At 38.4% G+C, this 14,299-nt stretch overlaps 3 protein-coding genes across 3 annotated transcripts; 2 read left to right on the top strand and 1 right to left on the bottom strand.

Moving 5' to 3' along the window:
- Positions 1-3,166: 3,166 nt before the first annotated feature.
- On the top strand, positions 3,167-7,928 carry rnaseh2b (ribonuclease H2, subunit B). Its single transcript, XM_061287308.1, has 11 exons — positions 3,167-3,349; positions 3,574-3,642; positions 4,317-4,430; positions 4,534-4,610; positions 5,301-5,415; positions 5,497-5,561; positions 5,630-5,735; positions 6,080-6,161; positions 6,244-6,289; positions 6,618-6,695; positions 6,823-7,928. The coding sequence occupies exons 1-11, from the start codon at positions 3,286-3,288 to the stop codon at positions 6,931-6,933; spliced, it is 927 nt and encodes a 308-aa protein (XP_061143292.1). The 5' UTR covers positions 3,167-3,285; the 3' UTR covers positions 6,934-7,928.
- Positions 7,929-8,652: 724 nt separating this feature from the next.
- LOC133160194 (uncharacterized protein C13orf42) lies at positions 8,653-11,264 on the bottom strand. The gene is made up of 3 exons (XM_061287840.1): positions 10,756-11,264; positions 10,517-10,661; positions 8,653-9,211 (listed from the first exon to the last, which is right to left on the bottom strand). The coding sequence occupies exons 1-3, from the start codon at positions 11,149-11,151 to the stop codon at positions 8,973-8,975; spliced, it is 780 nt and encodes a 259-aa protein (XP_061143824.1). The 5' UTR covers positions 11,152-11,264; the 3' UTR covers positions 8,653-8,972.
- A 1,635-nt stretch (positions 11,265-12,899) lies between these two features.
- Positions 12,900-14,299, top strand: LOC133160211 (TLR adapter interacting with SLC15A4 on the lysosome). Its single transcript, XM_061287860.1, has one exon. It carries the CDS (start codon positions 13,047-13,049, stop codon positions 13,941-13,943), a length of 897 nt encoding a protein of 298 aa, XP_061143844.1. The 5' UTR covers positions 12,900-13,046; the 3' UTR covers positions 13,944-14,299.

Below are 14,299 nucleotides of genomic sequence, written 5' to 3' on the forward strand. Positions count from 1 at the left end.
TCTTTTTGTTGTTCCTCTCTGTGTGTGGGTTTGTGCTGATCTGATGTGTGATTGTTGTTAATTGTTTTTGTAGAAATCTTTCACAGCTGAATAAAAACATTGAGGATCATCTTCTTAACTTCATGATTTCATTTTTCATTCATCACCTTAAAGGGATTTTTAGATAAACTATTAATCCCACATTACTTTTTAAAAATAATCACTTTTATGTTTTGTATTTGCACACCGACTAAATTCTACAACCAATATTTGAAAATCCAATTTTACTCATCTAATTTCATTGTCTTTGACAAGACTGAAAGAAAGAACAAATGAACAAAAGAAGATTTATGTTAACTTATGAAAAAAACCATTCTCGCTAATATTTACAGTCTTAGCAACATTCACACATTTGATTTTAGCAATTACAATCGAATACATTTTTGCATTTTATCAAGTTACATTGTAATCAAGCACCCTCAAATATGTTTCACTGTTTCCAGTTCATTAGTGCTTTTATTGTATTTGAGGATAAAGATGGACTTGCATTATTATTATTATTATTATTATTATTATTCATGTCTACTGACTTTTGGTCAGGACCAAACAGGCGGACAAAAGGACTTTTCTGGTCTAAGTCTCAACATGGCCATATTCTGGCTGTGGTAGCATAAAATAAGCAATTTTGGCCTTTATGTAGCAAATGTCAACAAAACTGTGACCTGATAACAAGGGAATGACTTTTGGCGTACCGTTACACATTTTACATTTACGTATATAAGGTTATAAAAGATGCCCTTGCAGTAACTATGACTACCATGTGGCCCGATGATAAACAAAAATCTGGCACCCTTGCTTTAGAACTCATCCAACAATTTGACCCTGCTGTATGTGACAGACAGGGGGGTGCCAAGAAGAAGCCTTAGAGAAGTTTGTTGACATGACAGCAGCTCCTAATGAGATCCATAGAGGCTGAGCAAGCGACATAAAAGACTCGATGGTCCGGCGACTCTTGACCACCAGTGTGCGGTGCGTTCGAAGAGAGTCAACACATGATTGGAACATGAACGGAACACATTACATCATAAGTTTTGGTGGCTATATAGATGTGGATAAGTACAGATATGTCTACTTTGTGATCTTGTTGATACTATATGTTGTCATCCTCTGCTGTAATTGCACCATTATTTGCCTCATCTGGATTCACAGGAACCTTCATGAACCAATGTATATTTTCATTGCAGCTTTGTCTCTCAACTCGATTTTTTTCAGCACTGCTATTTACCCCAAACTCATTCTGGACGTTTTGTCTCACAGGCAGAGCGTTTCCCACGCAGCTTGTATGTTGCAGTATTTAATATTTTATTCGCTAGTAGGTTCAGACTTCTTGCTGTTGGCAGCCATGGCTTATGACAGGTATGTGTCCATTTGTAAGCCTCTGCATTATACATCTGTGATGACCACAACCAATGTCACCATCTTTTTGGTCTTGGCCTGGTGTTTGCCTGCCTGCCACGTATTAGTGGCAACTGTCATCAGTGCGAAGGAAAAAATGTGTCACTTCATGTTAGCGGGAGTCTTTTGCAATAATTTGATCCAGAAACTTTTTTGTGTAAAACCAATGTTTCTAACTGTGTGGGGTTTATTTGCTTTGACAAATATTAATATCATCCCTGTGCTGTTTATCCTCTTCACATACATAAAGATATTTATGTTGGCCTATCGCAGCTGCGGAGAAGTCCGGAAAAAAGCAACAGAGACATGTTTACCCCACCTGATGGTTTTGATCAGCTTCTCATGCTTGTGTGGTTTTGATGTCATCATAGCGCGATTGGAGTCAGATCTTTCAAAACCTGTGCGACTGATTATGACTCTCCAAATAGTGGTCTACAATCCTCTGTTCAATCCCATCATATATGGCGTGAAGATGAAAGAAATCTGGAAACACATCAAGTTGTTATTGTTTGGACGATATACAGTAAGACAAATGTCTTTGTCAAAGTAGTCCCTTTGTTGTTCCTCTGTGTGTGTGTGATTGTGCTGATCTGATGTGTGATTGTTGTTGTTTTTGTAAAAATGTTCCACAGCTGAATAAAAAACATTGAGGATCATCTTCTTAACATCATGATTTCATTTTTCATTCATCACCTTTGCTTTTTTTCTCTACAAGAGTGAAATGTAGAGGAGGCATTTTAGGTTTCAGGAAACTTAATTTATTCTCAGAGGTCTTGACTTTTTGAAAATGTTATTTCTGTTCTACTAGTGCCATTTTTTAGTGTTCATCTGATCGAATGTTTTTATTTGTTTTCCTCCTTTGCCAACTATGCAAAAAAAAGGGATTTTTAGAAAAATTATTAATCCAACATTATTTTTTAAAGATAATCATTAGTATGTTTTGTATTTGCACACTGACTAAATTCTACAACCAATATTTGAAAGTCAGATTTTACTCATCTAATTTCACTGCCTTTGACAAGACTGAAAGAAAGAACAAATGAATGAAAGAAAAATTAAGTTGATTTATGTTTAATTTACGGAAAAAAATACATTATATATATATATATATATATATTTGAAAATCAATCTTTACTCATCTAATTTCACTGTCTTTGATAAGACTGGATGACAGAACAAATGAATGAAAGAAAAGTTATGTTGATTTATGTTTAATTTACGGAAAAAAACATTCTCCATAAGATCTACAGTCTTAGCAACATACACACATTTGATTTTAGCAATAACAATCGATTACATTTTTGTATTTGATCAAGTTACATTGTAATCAAGCACCCTCTAATATATGTTTCACCGTTTCCAGTTCATTAGTGCTTTTATTGTATTTGAGGATAAAGATGGACTTGCATTATTATTATTATTATTATTATTATTACTATTATTACTATTATTATGAGTTTAGTTTTGAACGCGCCTGAATGAGCGACACTCAGAGTGCCGTGACGTCACGACCGCACATACCAAAGCATGATATAGTAGGGGGAACCGAAGTCAATACGCTGCTTGAATAGCGTGTGATTCTCAATTTATCCGAACGATTCGCACAACACTCTTTAAAATACAACTGAATATGCAAAAAGTGATTAAGACATTGTATAAACAGCTCACAAAAACTGGCAGAGCCTCAACTGTGGTGAACTACAGCACCCCGTTGGTGAGGAAAAGGCGGAAGTGAGGAGAGAAGCGCCTTTTCTGAGTGCTTGTCAAAACACACAATCGCTTGTTTTGGTTTCGGTATCGTTGCGCGTTATTTGAAACCCAGTGCAAATCAAGCAGGTTCCACGTTTCACCATGCCCCCCAAAAAGAAGCGAATGCCCACCGTACAGAACAATAGCTGGGTTGTTATTGCTGCAGGTAATTGTCATAGCAAGGTTTGCCATTGCTAGCTTAACACACGATGCGTTTGGCCGTGGAAACTACTCGTTCGCTAGCGTCATGCTAGCACTCCACCACAAAAGGCATTTAAACTTCAGAGGTTTCTGAAACTTTTTTAAGATGCCCTAATACTTAACGTCAATATGTTTGCATTTGCATAAGATGTTCATCTGTGTCACATACCTGACTTTGTCTCCATGCAGACTCCGTCATAGACATCCAGATGAAGGAGAATGACCCCACCTTTGTGAGATTACGGAATCCAGCCACAGGTAGAACTTCTGGACCACCTTAATATAAACAGAAATCCACTCAAATCTTATAAATATCATGTTTTTTTTCCAAGCAATATTCCAGTTTAAAATAGTTGAAAAACAAATGTAATCATATTGAGGTGTAGTGTGCTCTTCAAAATCATGTCAAAATGTATTTTGCATTGATTTAAACATACACAGTAAACTTCCATGAGAGGTCAGGTACTCCCTGGACTGGTCTCAGGGTGCAACGTTAACAAGAACCAATCTATAACTCATTTATAGTATCTGCTTTTTAATATGACTATATCCAAACATCTTTGGTCGTTTTATCCTCGCTGTGCACCGACCATCTCCCCCATTCGCTGACGAAAAGTACTTGTGTGCATTTTGAGTACACGCTTCACTATTTCATTCAAAAGTGTGCCTGTATATTTCTAATTTTTTCAAATGTTGTTTTGAATCACAAAATCTTCAGTTTAAACTGAGGCGTGGATTTTTTTTACGTGGATATCCTGATGGCCCACTGATGCTACATAATGGCAAGGCTATTAACGATAGAATGAATGTATTATTAGTTCAGGATGATTTAAAATGCATTGCATTGTTAAAAAAAAGCAGAGGGATATATGAAGGTAAAAAATGAATCAAAAGTATCTTTTGGTCTACCTTTCAAAATAAAATTGTCACAGATGCAGGTTCCCTCTACATGCTGAGCGGCGGCGCTGGGAATGTGCAACTTTACGAGGTCAAAGCATTTGAAGAAGACTTTCGTTCCTGGTTTGTTGGCCAGTCAGTCCAGAGAGGTAATTGTTTTGACTGTTTGATAAAAATCCATTCATGATTATAGAATAGAATCCCTTTGTTTATTGGATTTATTGTTAATCAGCTGCTCCTGTTTTTACACAGATGGGAGGCTGCTGTTTGTCACACCGATGGATCCTCTTTATCTCATTTTGCCCTATTTGATCAAATCTGCAAAAGAAGTAAGAGACCATTCACCCTATTCTGGTGATCCCTGTCTGCTGTGGCATATTATTATTTTATGGGAATTATCAAATTTTCTTTTAAATTTAATTTATTTAATCAGAAACATATTTATTTTCTACTAATAGGTATCTTTAGTGATCTATTCTTCCAACATCTAACAACAGACAATTAAATGCTCTTCCACTAGATGGCAGAACCCTTTGTGACATTTTTGTTTGGTGGCTTGCTCTAAAATTCTTTTCGAATGTAAAATTTGTGCTATGACTCCAATAAAGGTTTGTAATCAGCCAGGGTGCATCTACTCCAGGGGTGGTGAACCTACAGCCTACTTACCATACTCCCCCCTTTGTAATTCTAACTAGCAAAATTTAATAAGAAAAAAAACCCATCAATTCTCACAAGACCTAATAAAACATGCTCAATCATTGCACCCTAATTTTTTCATGACGTCACCATTGCTTTTGCATCCCCCCCCCCCCCCCGTGGTGTAGATACACCACTAGAATCTTTTACTGAGGCTGTAGTGTGATTGTTTTTGTTGTCATCTTGCAGTTTATTAAGCGTCTCGACTGTCCTTCACTCCACATATCTGTTTCTCACTCTCCCTCCAGGCTAGCGAATCACTTCCAGTCCATAAAGACTCTATAAAAGCCTTCCTTTAACGATGTCCACGGCTGTGTGTTTAGGGCAAGTTCCAGCCGGCGGATCAAATGGTGATGGATGAAGAGTTTCCAGCGTGTAGCAGACTGCTGAGCTGCACGCGTTCCTTGGCCTCCATGCATCACGTAGTGGATGAAAAAGGTTAAGAAATTATTTGCCCAAGGTTGCTTATATTTAAAATCAGACAAAGGCCTCACGTACAGTATTTTGTTTTCTTCCTAGAGGTGGGAGGCCTCAAGTTTCACCGATATAATCAAGAAAAAACACTGGCTTGGTTAAAGAAGAAGGTATATCCTTTTTTTTAGAATTAGTCAATATTTAGATAAAGATTACCATTGAATTTTTTTTTTTTTAGGTAGACAAAACAGTCCTTGTGCTCAAGAAGAAGAACATCTCTGTGGGGGAGGGAGTTCAGTCCTCCTCTTATATTCGAGTCAAGATGGATTCCGAGTCAAGTAACGGTAACGCAGTTTCTTCATTTTAAATTACATTAGATGATGGCCCCTCTGAAGAAGAGGATTTAAATAAAAATGGGAAAAGGCACACTACATCACTATATTTTAGAGGGAAATTTGTCTTCAAATCTGAATTAATTTGGTGTCTCGGAACGGATTGTCTTCAACCTCAAATTTTCACCGTTCTGTGCTTAGATTTCTGAAGTACTTGTAGTACTCAGTAGCACCAGCAGAGGGTGACAACGACCCATTTTATCCGTTACAAAGTATTACCAACTATTTTGTATGGTCCTGAATGTAGTCGTAAGAACTTTTTTTTTTTTTTTGGTTTGATCGCCTCCACACTTCAGAGGACTACCTTGGCTACGCCCATGGCCTGATATCAGAATACATCAGCAAAGACCTGAGCAAGGAACTTCGCCAGCACTTGCAGTATGTTTGCATGCACAACTTGCCAGGCCATGATAAATATGGAAATATGAATTTGAACGAGGACTGTTTTGCTGCCACACAGGTTACCGGAGATCACAAGTCCAAAGGAGACTGAACCACCTTCAAAGGTGCAGTATATTATACAATTTGTTGCAAAACATTGTCCTATCGTGCTTTTTTTTCCCCCTGACAAATAAAACAGATCATTTCGAGACAGCGGAAAGTTTACAACTTTATGCAAATCTACAGAATTGCGGCACGGACTTTACTGTCGGTTACTTGTACAGTCCCATGACAAGTAGCAGAAGTGGAAAATCTAAGTTGATCCATCAAATCCATTTACCAATCCATTCAAATAAACAGCTCACAATAAATATGATTTCTGTGTATAATTCACCTTCAATTCAAATGGTTATGTTAACGTAGTCCGTCAACACATTTGTTTCCGTATGCCAGAAGCGGAAACTGTCCGACAAGCCGGTGGAGGCGGGAGAAGACTATACCAAATTCAACAGCGGAGAGTTTGCTCGCAAAGTGAGTGTGGGTTATTTGGAAAGTGATGGTCTCTTCTTGAGCGACATCTCATTCAACCTTGGGAGATTGTTCTTGTCGTAAACCAAGGTCAAATGACATGGTCGATGTTTTCTTCATCTCTTTGCAGCCACCCAAGAAGATGACGGCCGCTCAGAAGAATCTGGCAAAGGTGGATAAGAGTGGCATGAAAACAATGTCGTCCTTCTTTCGCCCCAAAGTGAAAGAGGAAAAGAAATGATATTTGGTTCATGGCCTTTTTGTAAGAAAGCAAAGAAAAAAACTGCGGTCAAAGTCAGAATTCAGCCATTCCCAGCCAATTTTGTTCGGATATTTACAGGTTAGAAATGCACTTGAGAATTTGTGCTAATCCAAACTGTTGCAAACCAAAACAGCAGACCTTACTGAAACACATCAGTCAACCTTTATGCTTTTCCCTGGTCAGTATTAAAAATATCAAGTTACAAAATAATAATGATTTTTTTTGTTATGTTGTGACAATTTCTTGAATGAACTGTGACCATGCACTTGAAAAAAAAAGTCTCTAGTTTGAACATGTACAGCTGTTGCATGTGATTAAAATGCAGCAAACTGACATTTTGTATTTGATTATTTTTTAGAAGTGTGAAAAATGGATCAATTGACCATCTTTTAATCATGCAAACTTAATGTACATTTTCTAAAATAATTTTAATCTTACACTTCTGAGGCTTGGGACGCCAGTTTTGGCTTTTGACTTCCTGCATGAAGTTTTCATTTTCTTCATGTGTGTGCGCACGCGGGCTTCATTCCACATCCCAGAAACAATTTGATCTCAAATGATAATTCCAATCCATCCATAGGTGTGAATGTAAAATGGTTGTCTATTTGTGACTGGCAGGCAACTAGTCGAAGGTTTCAGCTCCAGTTCACCTGTGACCCCATTGAAGACTACAGATAAACAATTACCAAGGATGTTCCGAACTTTTATGTAGAGTATTGAAGACTATATTCTTTTCTTGTCTGTTGAAAGAATGATGAAATCTCCATTTAGGTGGTTCAATATTTTTGTCCAATGACAGCCAATGCTGCCCTTGATGATGGTGGTCTGTCCTCATTGAGCACACTTGTGTATTTTTTTAATGCCTCACTTTGAAATTGATTAGCATTGTATTTCCCAATGCTGGAAAAACAGAATGTAACCCTGAATATAGGCTTGGAGAGATTCACTTGTTCGGATTAAAATTGCAAAAATGATTAGACATTCATATATCTATATTTCCTCCAGCCTAAATAACAACCAGTTTGTTCCCAAGTGTAAAAGCCTTGAACTCTCTTGGCGAAGGCAGCTCAAACAGACAAGACTAAAAGCATTTGCCTCGGAGCTATTGTTGTTGCGCTTTTCTTTTTTGATGCCTTTCAGAAATGCTCTTGCTTGAAATCTCATCATAACTTATTGGATTTTTTTTTCCACTTCAAAAAAGAAAATGTAATAAAAGATTCAGAGTTGCTGAATGGGGAAAAATCCCTCCTAATATCATTGATGTGCTTGCTTTCAGGCTTGCTTTGACACTTCACTCGGTCTAATATTCTGACATCCAAAAACACTGTTATAATCACCTCTGCTAAATTTAAGGCTGCAGGTTTGGTTGTTTGGATGTGTCTAGGTCCAAACCAAAAACTTGTGTTTACAGATTAAGAAAAAAAAAAAGAAAAGTAAAAAATGATGCACTACAGTATATCATTTTCTACTTTTTTTTTTTTTTTTACATATATGTAGCCAGAGCTTAACCTAAATAAAGGGGCGAACATTTGTCTTTTTTTTCTTTCTTTTTTTTACAATTTTTTTACAACAGATATTTGGAAATATTTTCTATCTCGTACAAATTGGCAGAGTAGTAATTGTGTGGTCATCAAAGTTTTAATTTGCGCAAATGTGACATATTTGCCACTTGCATGTTTTATTTTTTAATTTCATGATGCATTTTTTTTTTCTGACTAGTCCTCAGAGCTATTTATTGTCCGAAAAATCCGGCCCTACATTCTCTCTAACGAATTTCCCGCAAAATACATTATCCTCAAAATAAACTCAAATTTAGGTGTCCGTCTTCAAAATGGTTACATACATTTGTATAAACTAGCAACCCATCATATCCAGCAGAGGGCGCTGTACAGTTGTTCTGCCCAAGACACGAACAAACAAGTCAGATGGACATAACTGTCCTCATACATTTTTTTTTTTAGATGTCACTAACTTGTGTTCACGTTTCAAAACTTTTCGATCCATTCAAATGAGCATTTTCATGAGTTTTTGGATTTGAAACGAAGTGTCTGCAAGGCGCTCTCCACCACTTTGGGCAAATGGATGGGGTTCCTCTGCAGGCGCAACCTACTGCTGGTCGACCCGCTTTTGGTTTTTTTATTGGGGACTTTTTTGTTGGCACGGACAACAACATCCTCCTGCTGCCTGTCACCTGCCACCCGAGGAACCCTCAAGACCCAGTTGGAGTGGAGGTCATGTTCTGCTGAGCTGGACGCCACTGTATGGGGAGATACAGTCAACAACAATCATTATGTTGTGTCCATTTTTGATTTAGTGTCACTATCAGATCATAAAGTGTGTCATTAAAAATAATAATAATAATAATAATAATAATAATAATAATAATAATAATAATAATAATAATAATAATAATAATAATAATAATAATAATAATAATAATAATAATAATAATAATTAATAGTCAGCACATCCAAATCTAAATAAGTTTCAACTGAACAAAAATCTAAATGCAACACTTGTCTTTTTTTAATGAGCTGGACTCAAAGAAAGAAGACTTCTTCTATGGACACAAAAAGTCCAAATATTCCAAACATATCTCACTAAATCTGTGTAAATGAGCACAGACATGTTAATAATTTTTTTGAATACATGCAAACACTGCACAATTAATTATTAAGGCTCATCTTATACGTTTAAGCTCTGCAACTATTAAACTGTAAAATTAATGGTTTGGTAAGAAGTTCTATTTGACTGGTTTGTCGATGCAGGCATGAAATTTTCATTTTTTTTTTTACACGCTTGACATCACCACCAAGCCTGCTGTTTTGATTACACTGATAAAGACCTTATTTCTCCCACGCTGATGGCAGAACACTGGAAATGTCAAGGTCACATTTGATTAAACACCCACAGTGAGACGATATGGAGCACTAAACAGCTACTTTAGATGAGAACCTTGCGCTACAGGACACGCATAATTCAATTTGCACCATCAACCCTTGATTAAAATGGCATAATTTACAACACTCTCAAACCAAGACAAAGTAATTTCAGATATTTTATGGCGCACAGTTATCCAACATTATATACCCTGCATATACTTTCTCACAAGATATTACACAAACTTGTCAAAACATTAGGTACACTTCATCGCAGACAAAAAAGCCAAAGCAAACGTCTCAATTTGATGCAGTTCCGCACCACTCGTAATAATAATATGCAAATTGTAGTGATGGTAAACGTGAAAATTGAGACAGCCCATATATTTTTAAATCTAATTAGATGTTGCAGACACACCTAATAAAGTGGTCAATGATTCTTTTCATACTTTTCAATGCACTGGAACAGATTGGTCGTTTTTTTTTTTTTTTTTTTTAGACCAGCGTTCCTCCAAGCTCATCATTTTCAAGCTTGACATCTCTTGCGGTTTAACCACTTTTTCTACAGTGTATGTATATAAATTTGTAAGAAGACCTTGTCACCTGTCAAAAACGACCAGTCTCTCTATCAGTCATATTAATATCCACGCCATATGACAGTGATCACAGAGGGAATACGTCACCTATAAAGTCCACGTCGGCGTGGCCGTCATCCGAGTAAGGTTTGCGATGAGGTTCACTGTCGCAACTCGCAATCACCTCGTCTAGAAATTGCAGCGTGTCCTCCACATTGGGTATGGGTGGAGCCGACGGCGTTGCTCTCGATACCTGTCAACAAGTTGCTTAGTACTGCGGTAGAATAGGAAGACTTTGTTTTGAGGTCTGTTAGTTTTGTTCTGGATCCAAAAAAGTGGAAACGTACTTTTTTTTTTGGCGCTGCCGGCGGCGCCGCTTTCTTCTTGGAAGACACGGTGGCTTTGATATCCCCTTTATTCAAGTCGCTCACACTCTTTGTGTAGCGTCGCCGCAGAGCCACCAACGCTTGCAGATACTCCAGGCAGTTCTGCTCATGGGAGTAAAGCCACACGCGGTCCTCTTGCCTGTGGTAGTAGTACAAGTTGGACTCCACGCTCACGGTGCTCTTGCTCCGTTTCAACGTGGCACTCTCAGAAGACTGGGTCCTCTCTCCCACAAGCAGCATGGAGGTACTGCGGACCAACCTGACAGTGCAGGCGCTGTGGTAATCCGGCCCGAAGCCATCCTGCTCTTTTTTCCCGTGATGATTGGGACGGAACACATGGTTGATCTTCCTAAACATCCCTCTAAACAATCCAACGCTTCTATCTGAGGTCCATATTCCTCTCTCAGAAGATAAGTGAAGCAAGCACCTGAATTACGGCTGTCCATGAAGCTGGATGGTGGCTTGTTCAACCTGATCCCGTCGTCAATGTTATCAGTTGCTGCTTGGCAACAGAGAGGCCTCTGTAAGACAACACTATTGAATTGCAAGCCCAGTTCAGGTGTCCTGACCCATAACAGAGTAATTGTCACTATCACTCAGGGTCTTTTAAGACCCTCAAGCATCATTTATCCAAAAATGTATCGATCAATACGTTTGTTTGTGCTCATTTATTGCATTCTTTAATTGTGTGAAAAAGAAATCCACAAGTTTCCTATGTTTAGTTGAAATTAATTTCAAACACGGAGGAATTATTACGAAACCCCGCGATTCAGTACTATTGTGGTTATGAAACATCATCCAAGCTGCAAGAGCCCCTTGTTTTTAATGCGAAGGTGACGTAAGCACGACCTTCATTATTAATACGCTGAAGTAAGTGCCTTCTTGTGTATCCTGAGCTCTTTCATTGGAACTTTCCTTTTGAGGATTCTTAAAAGCAGTCAAGGTGCTGTGCAGTTTAGAAAAAGTCTCACCGATCAGTAAAGTGAATTCATCCAAATGATCCCAATTCATTTATCTTTTGAATGATGCAGATTCGACTTTATACGCTCAAGCGCAAAATGATTTCTCAAAGGAAACGGCCCCTTGTGGTTACATTACTAAAGTTTCACTTCTGCCTGGCTAACTAAGACACAAGCCGTAAATCATGACTGAATAGCCCTCAGGTGTTATTTGAAAGAACTATTTTTTTGTGGTACTATATGAGTATAAAATTAAATCAGTGAATGAACATTTAAGAATCATGCTTTCGTTTGATTATTTGATCAATGTATAATTTCTTTAAAGAAATGCAATAAACATTTCCACGAGCGCAAAAGAAAAAAAGAAAAACCCCTTGCAATTAAATGGATGCCATTATGAGATTAAAACATCTGAATACGTTAAATGGAATTTTTCACAGTAATTAAAATTGCTTCTAAATTGCGTGATATTAGGCAGGGAATAAAATATATGTCCCCAATTCCACTGAAGTTGGAATATGTAAAATGTAAATATAGAAAATAATAGTAACTTAAAATAAATAATGCTAAGAATACCAACATTTCATGAAAATAGAAGTTACATATTATTCTATTATATTATACGATACATTTAATACATAGTCTTTTTTTTTCTTTTTAGTACAGCTGGGAGCAATCCAGAAATGAAACATTAAATTCGTTGTATTAATGACAATGAATGCATATACGAGAGATAGGGTGAAATTTATACTAACGTTATTTCATGAAAATACGATCATGAAGGGTTAGTATTGTCTTCTGACATAAAGTGTACTGCTTCAGCTAAAAAATAATTAATAATAATAATAATAAAAACATTTGTGTTCCTGGAAAATAATCCAACTGTGTTTTCCTGATATATATATTTTTTTCTTGGACAGCAGTGATTTTCCAACCTGATTTTACTTTCTTGTAATTAAACTAGTTGATGTGTTGAAATGCAGCTTTGTGTACCGACTGGGAGATAAAGGTTATGTCCAGTCCTCTCATTTAAATTCCCCAGAAAATTTTGAAGTGGAAATAAACGCGGCCAGCTGCAGCTGTGGTTATTAAGAAAGGGGAAGAGTAATTGTAAAAAAAAAAAAAAAATCTTGCTTCCGATCAAGGTGGATGCATAGAACCAAGCAGACTATTAGATTCGCCATTTGCTTCATGGTATGGTATAAGAAAGGTTTCCTTCTCTTCATCGTTTTTTTCTGAACTTTTTCAAATTCTATCGTTGAGGAAATTACCACCCACTGAGGCATTGCAGGGATGCTTTGTGAAGCGAAATTGCTGAGCATGGCCTACGAAGAAGCAGAAGAATCGTGCCACCCGCAGTACGAGAGCCAGGAGACTACTGTCGGATCTTCTCCCCGCTCTACAGGCGGCATTGTGCATCGTCATCACAATACGTCCGAGCAGGAGCGGGGCATGGTCGGCGAGAATCCTCCGGAATTCTCCCAGCTGGAGTCTTTGGATCTGTACAAAACACAGCCAGTCAGAGAGAACTCTCCGGGAATCCAGGTCGTTTCTCCTCGCCTGGGAGGCGACGCCACCTTCCTGGTTCCATCTTTCTGTCAGAGCATCTGCCAGAACTACAGCGACCTCCACATCGGAGGAGACCAGGTACTGCCCCTGTCGGCCGACAATTCGGATCAGGTGCACGCCGACACCGAGGCGGCGGGTCCCTTCTTGCAGTCCTGTGACGTCCCCCCGCCTGGAGAAGACTCCCCTCCGAGACGAGCTACACAGATTGGGCTCCTGCTGTCTCTCAGGGGAGGCTCCAACCACTGGAGACATGGAAGTGGTCGAGATCGGAGCTTTTTTTCCCAAGGCCGCGAGGGACCCTTCACCAACTCCCTCCTGAACGGCTACCTGGAACAGAAGCTTCTGGACCTGTACCAGCAGTACATGATGGAGAACATGGCCAGGAATTCAGGCCCTGTCTGCCCCCTACTGGCCTCAGAGATGGTCCTGACCAGCCTGGACCAGATCACCTTGCAGCTGAGCCGGGATGGGAATCTGGAGGCGGGCATGGCCAAGGACATGGTGATGTCATGCCTGCTGAGGGTGGCTGGTGAAGCTGAGTCCAGCGAGATGAGCACACCTTTCCTGCAGATCTCCAGTGACGGATCCAAGGAGGTCTTCAACCAGGACAAAGAGCAATGACACTTTCTTAGAATTAAGTAGACCATAGTGTCAAACTCATTCAAATGTTAACTTTTCAAGTTGTGTCTTTGTTGTGATTATATTTTTTCCAAAAGAAGGGGTTATTTTGAAATTGTCTGAGAAGGGGGGAAAAAAAGTTTGGTGGAGTTGGGTCAACTTAACATTCTGCAACTATTTCATGTTTCTTTAATGAATGTTCATACTGTCCTTACTGTGAGTTTTGTTTACCTGCTTAACATATTTCGGCCACTTCCTCAGAATAAGACCAAACAAAACTCGCCCTTGTATCTTTGAATAAAATGTTTCCATTCTTGTTTGATATCAAGAGGAATAAAGCAATCCCAGATAAAAAAAAA

The sequence above is a fragment of the Syngnathus typhle genome, linkage group LG9 (assembly GCF_033458585.1).
Source record: "Syngnathus typhle isolate RoL2023-S1 ecotype Sweden linkage group LG9, RoL_Styp_1.0, whole genome shotgun sequence".
Lineage (NCBI taxonomy): Eukaryota > Metazoa > Chordata > Actinopteri > Syngnathiformes > Syngnathidae > Syngnathus > Syngnathus typhle.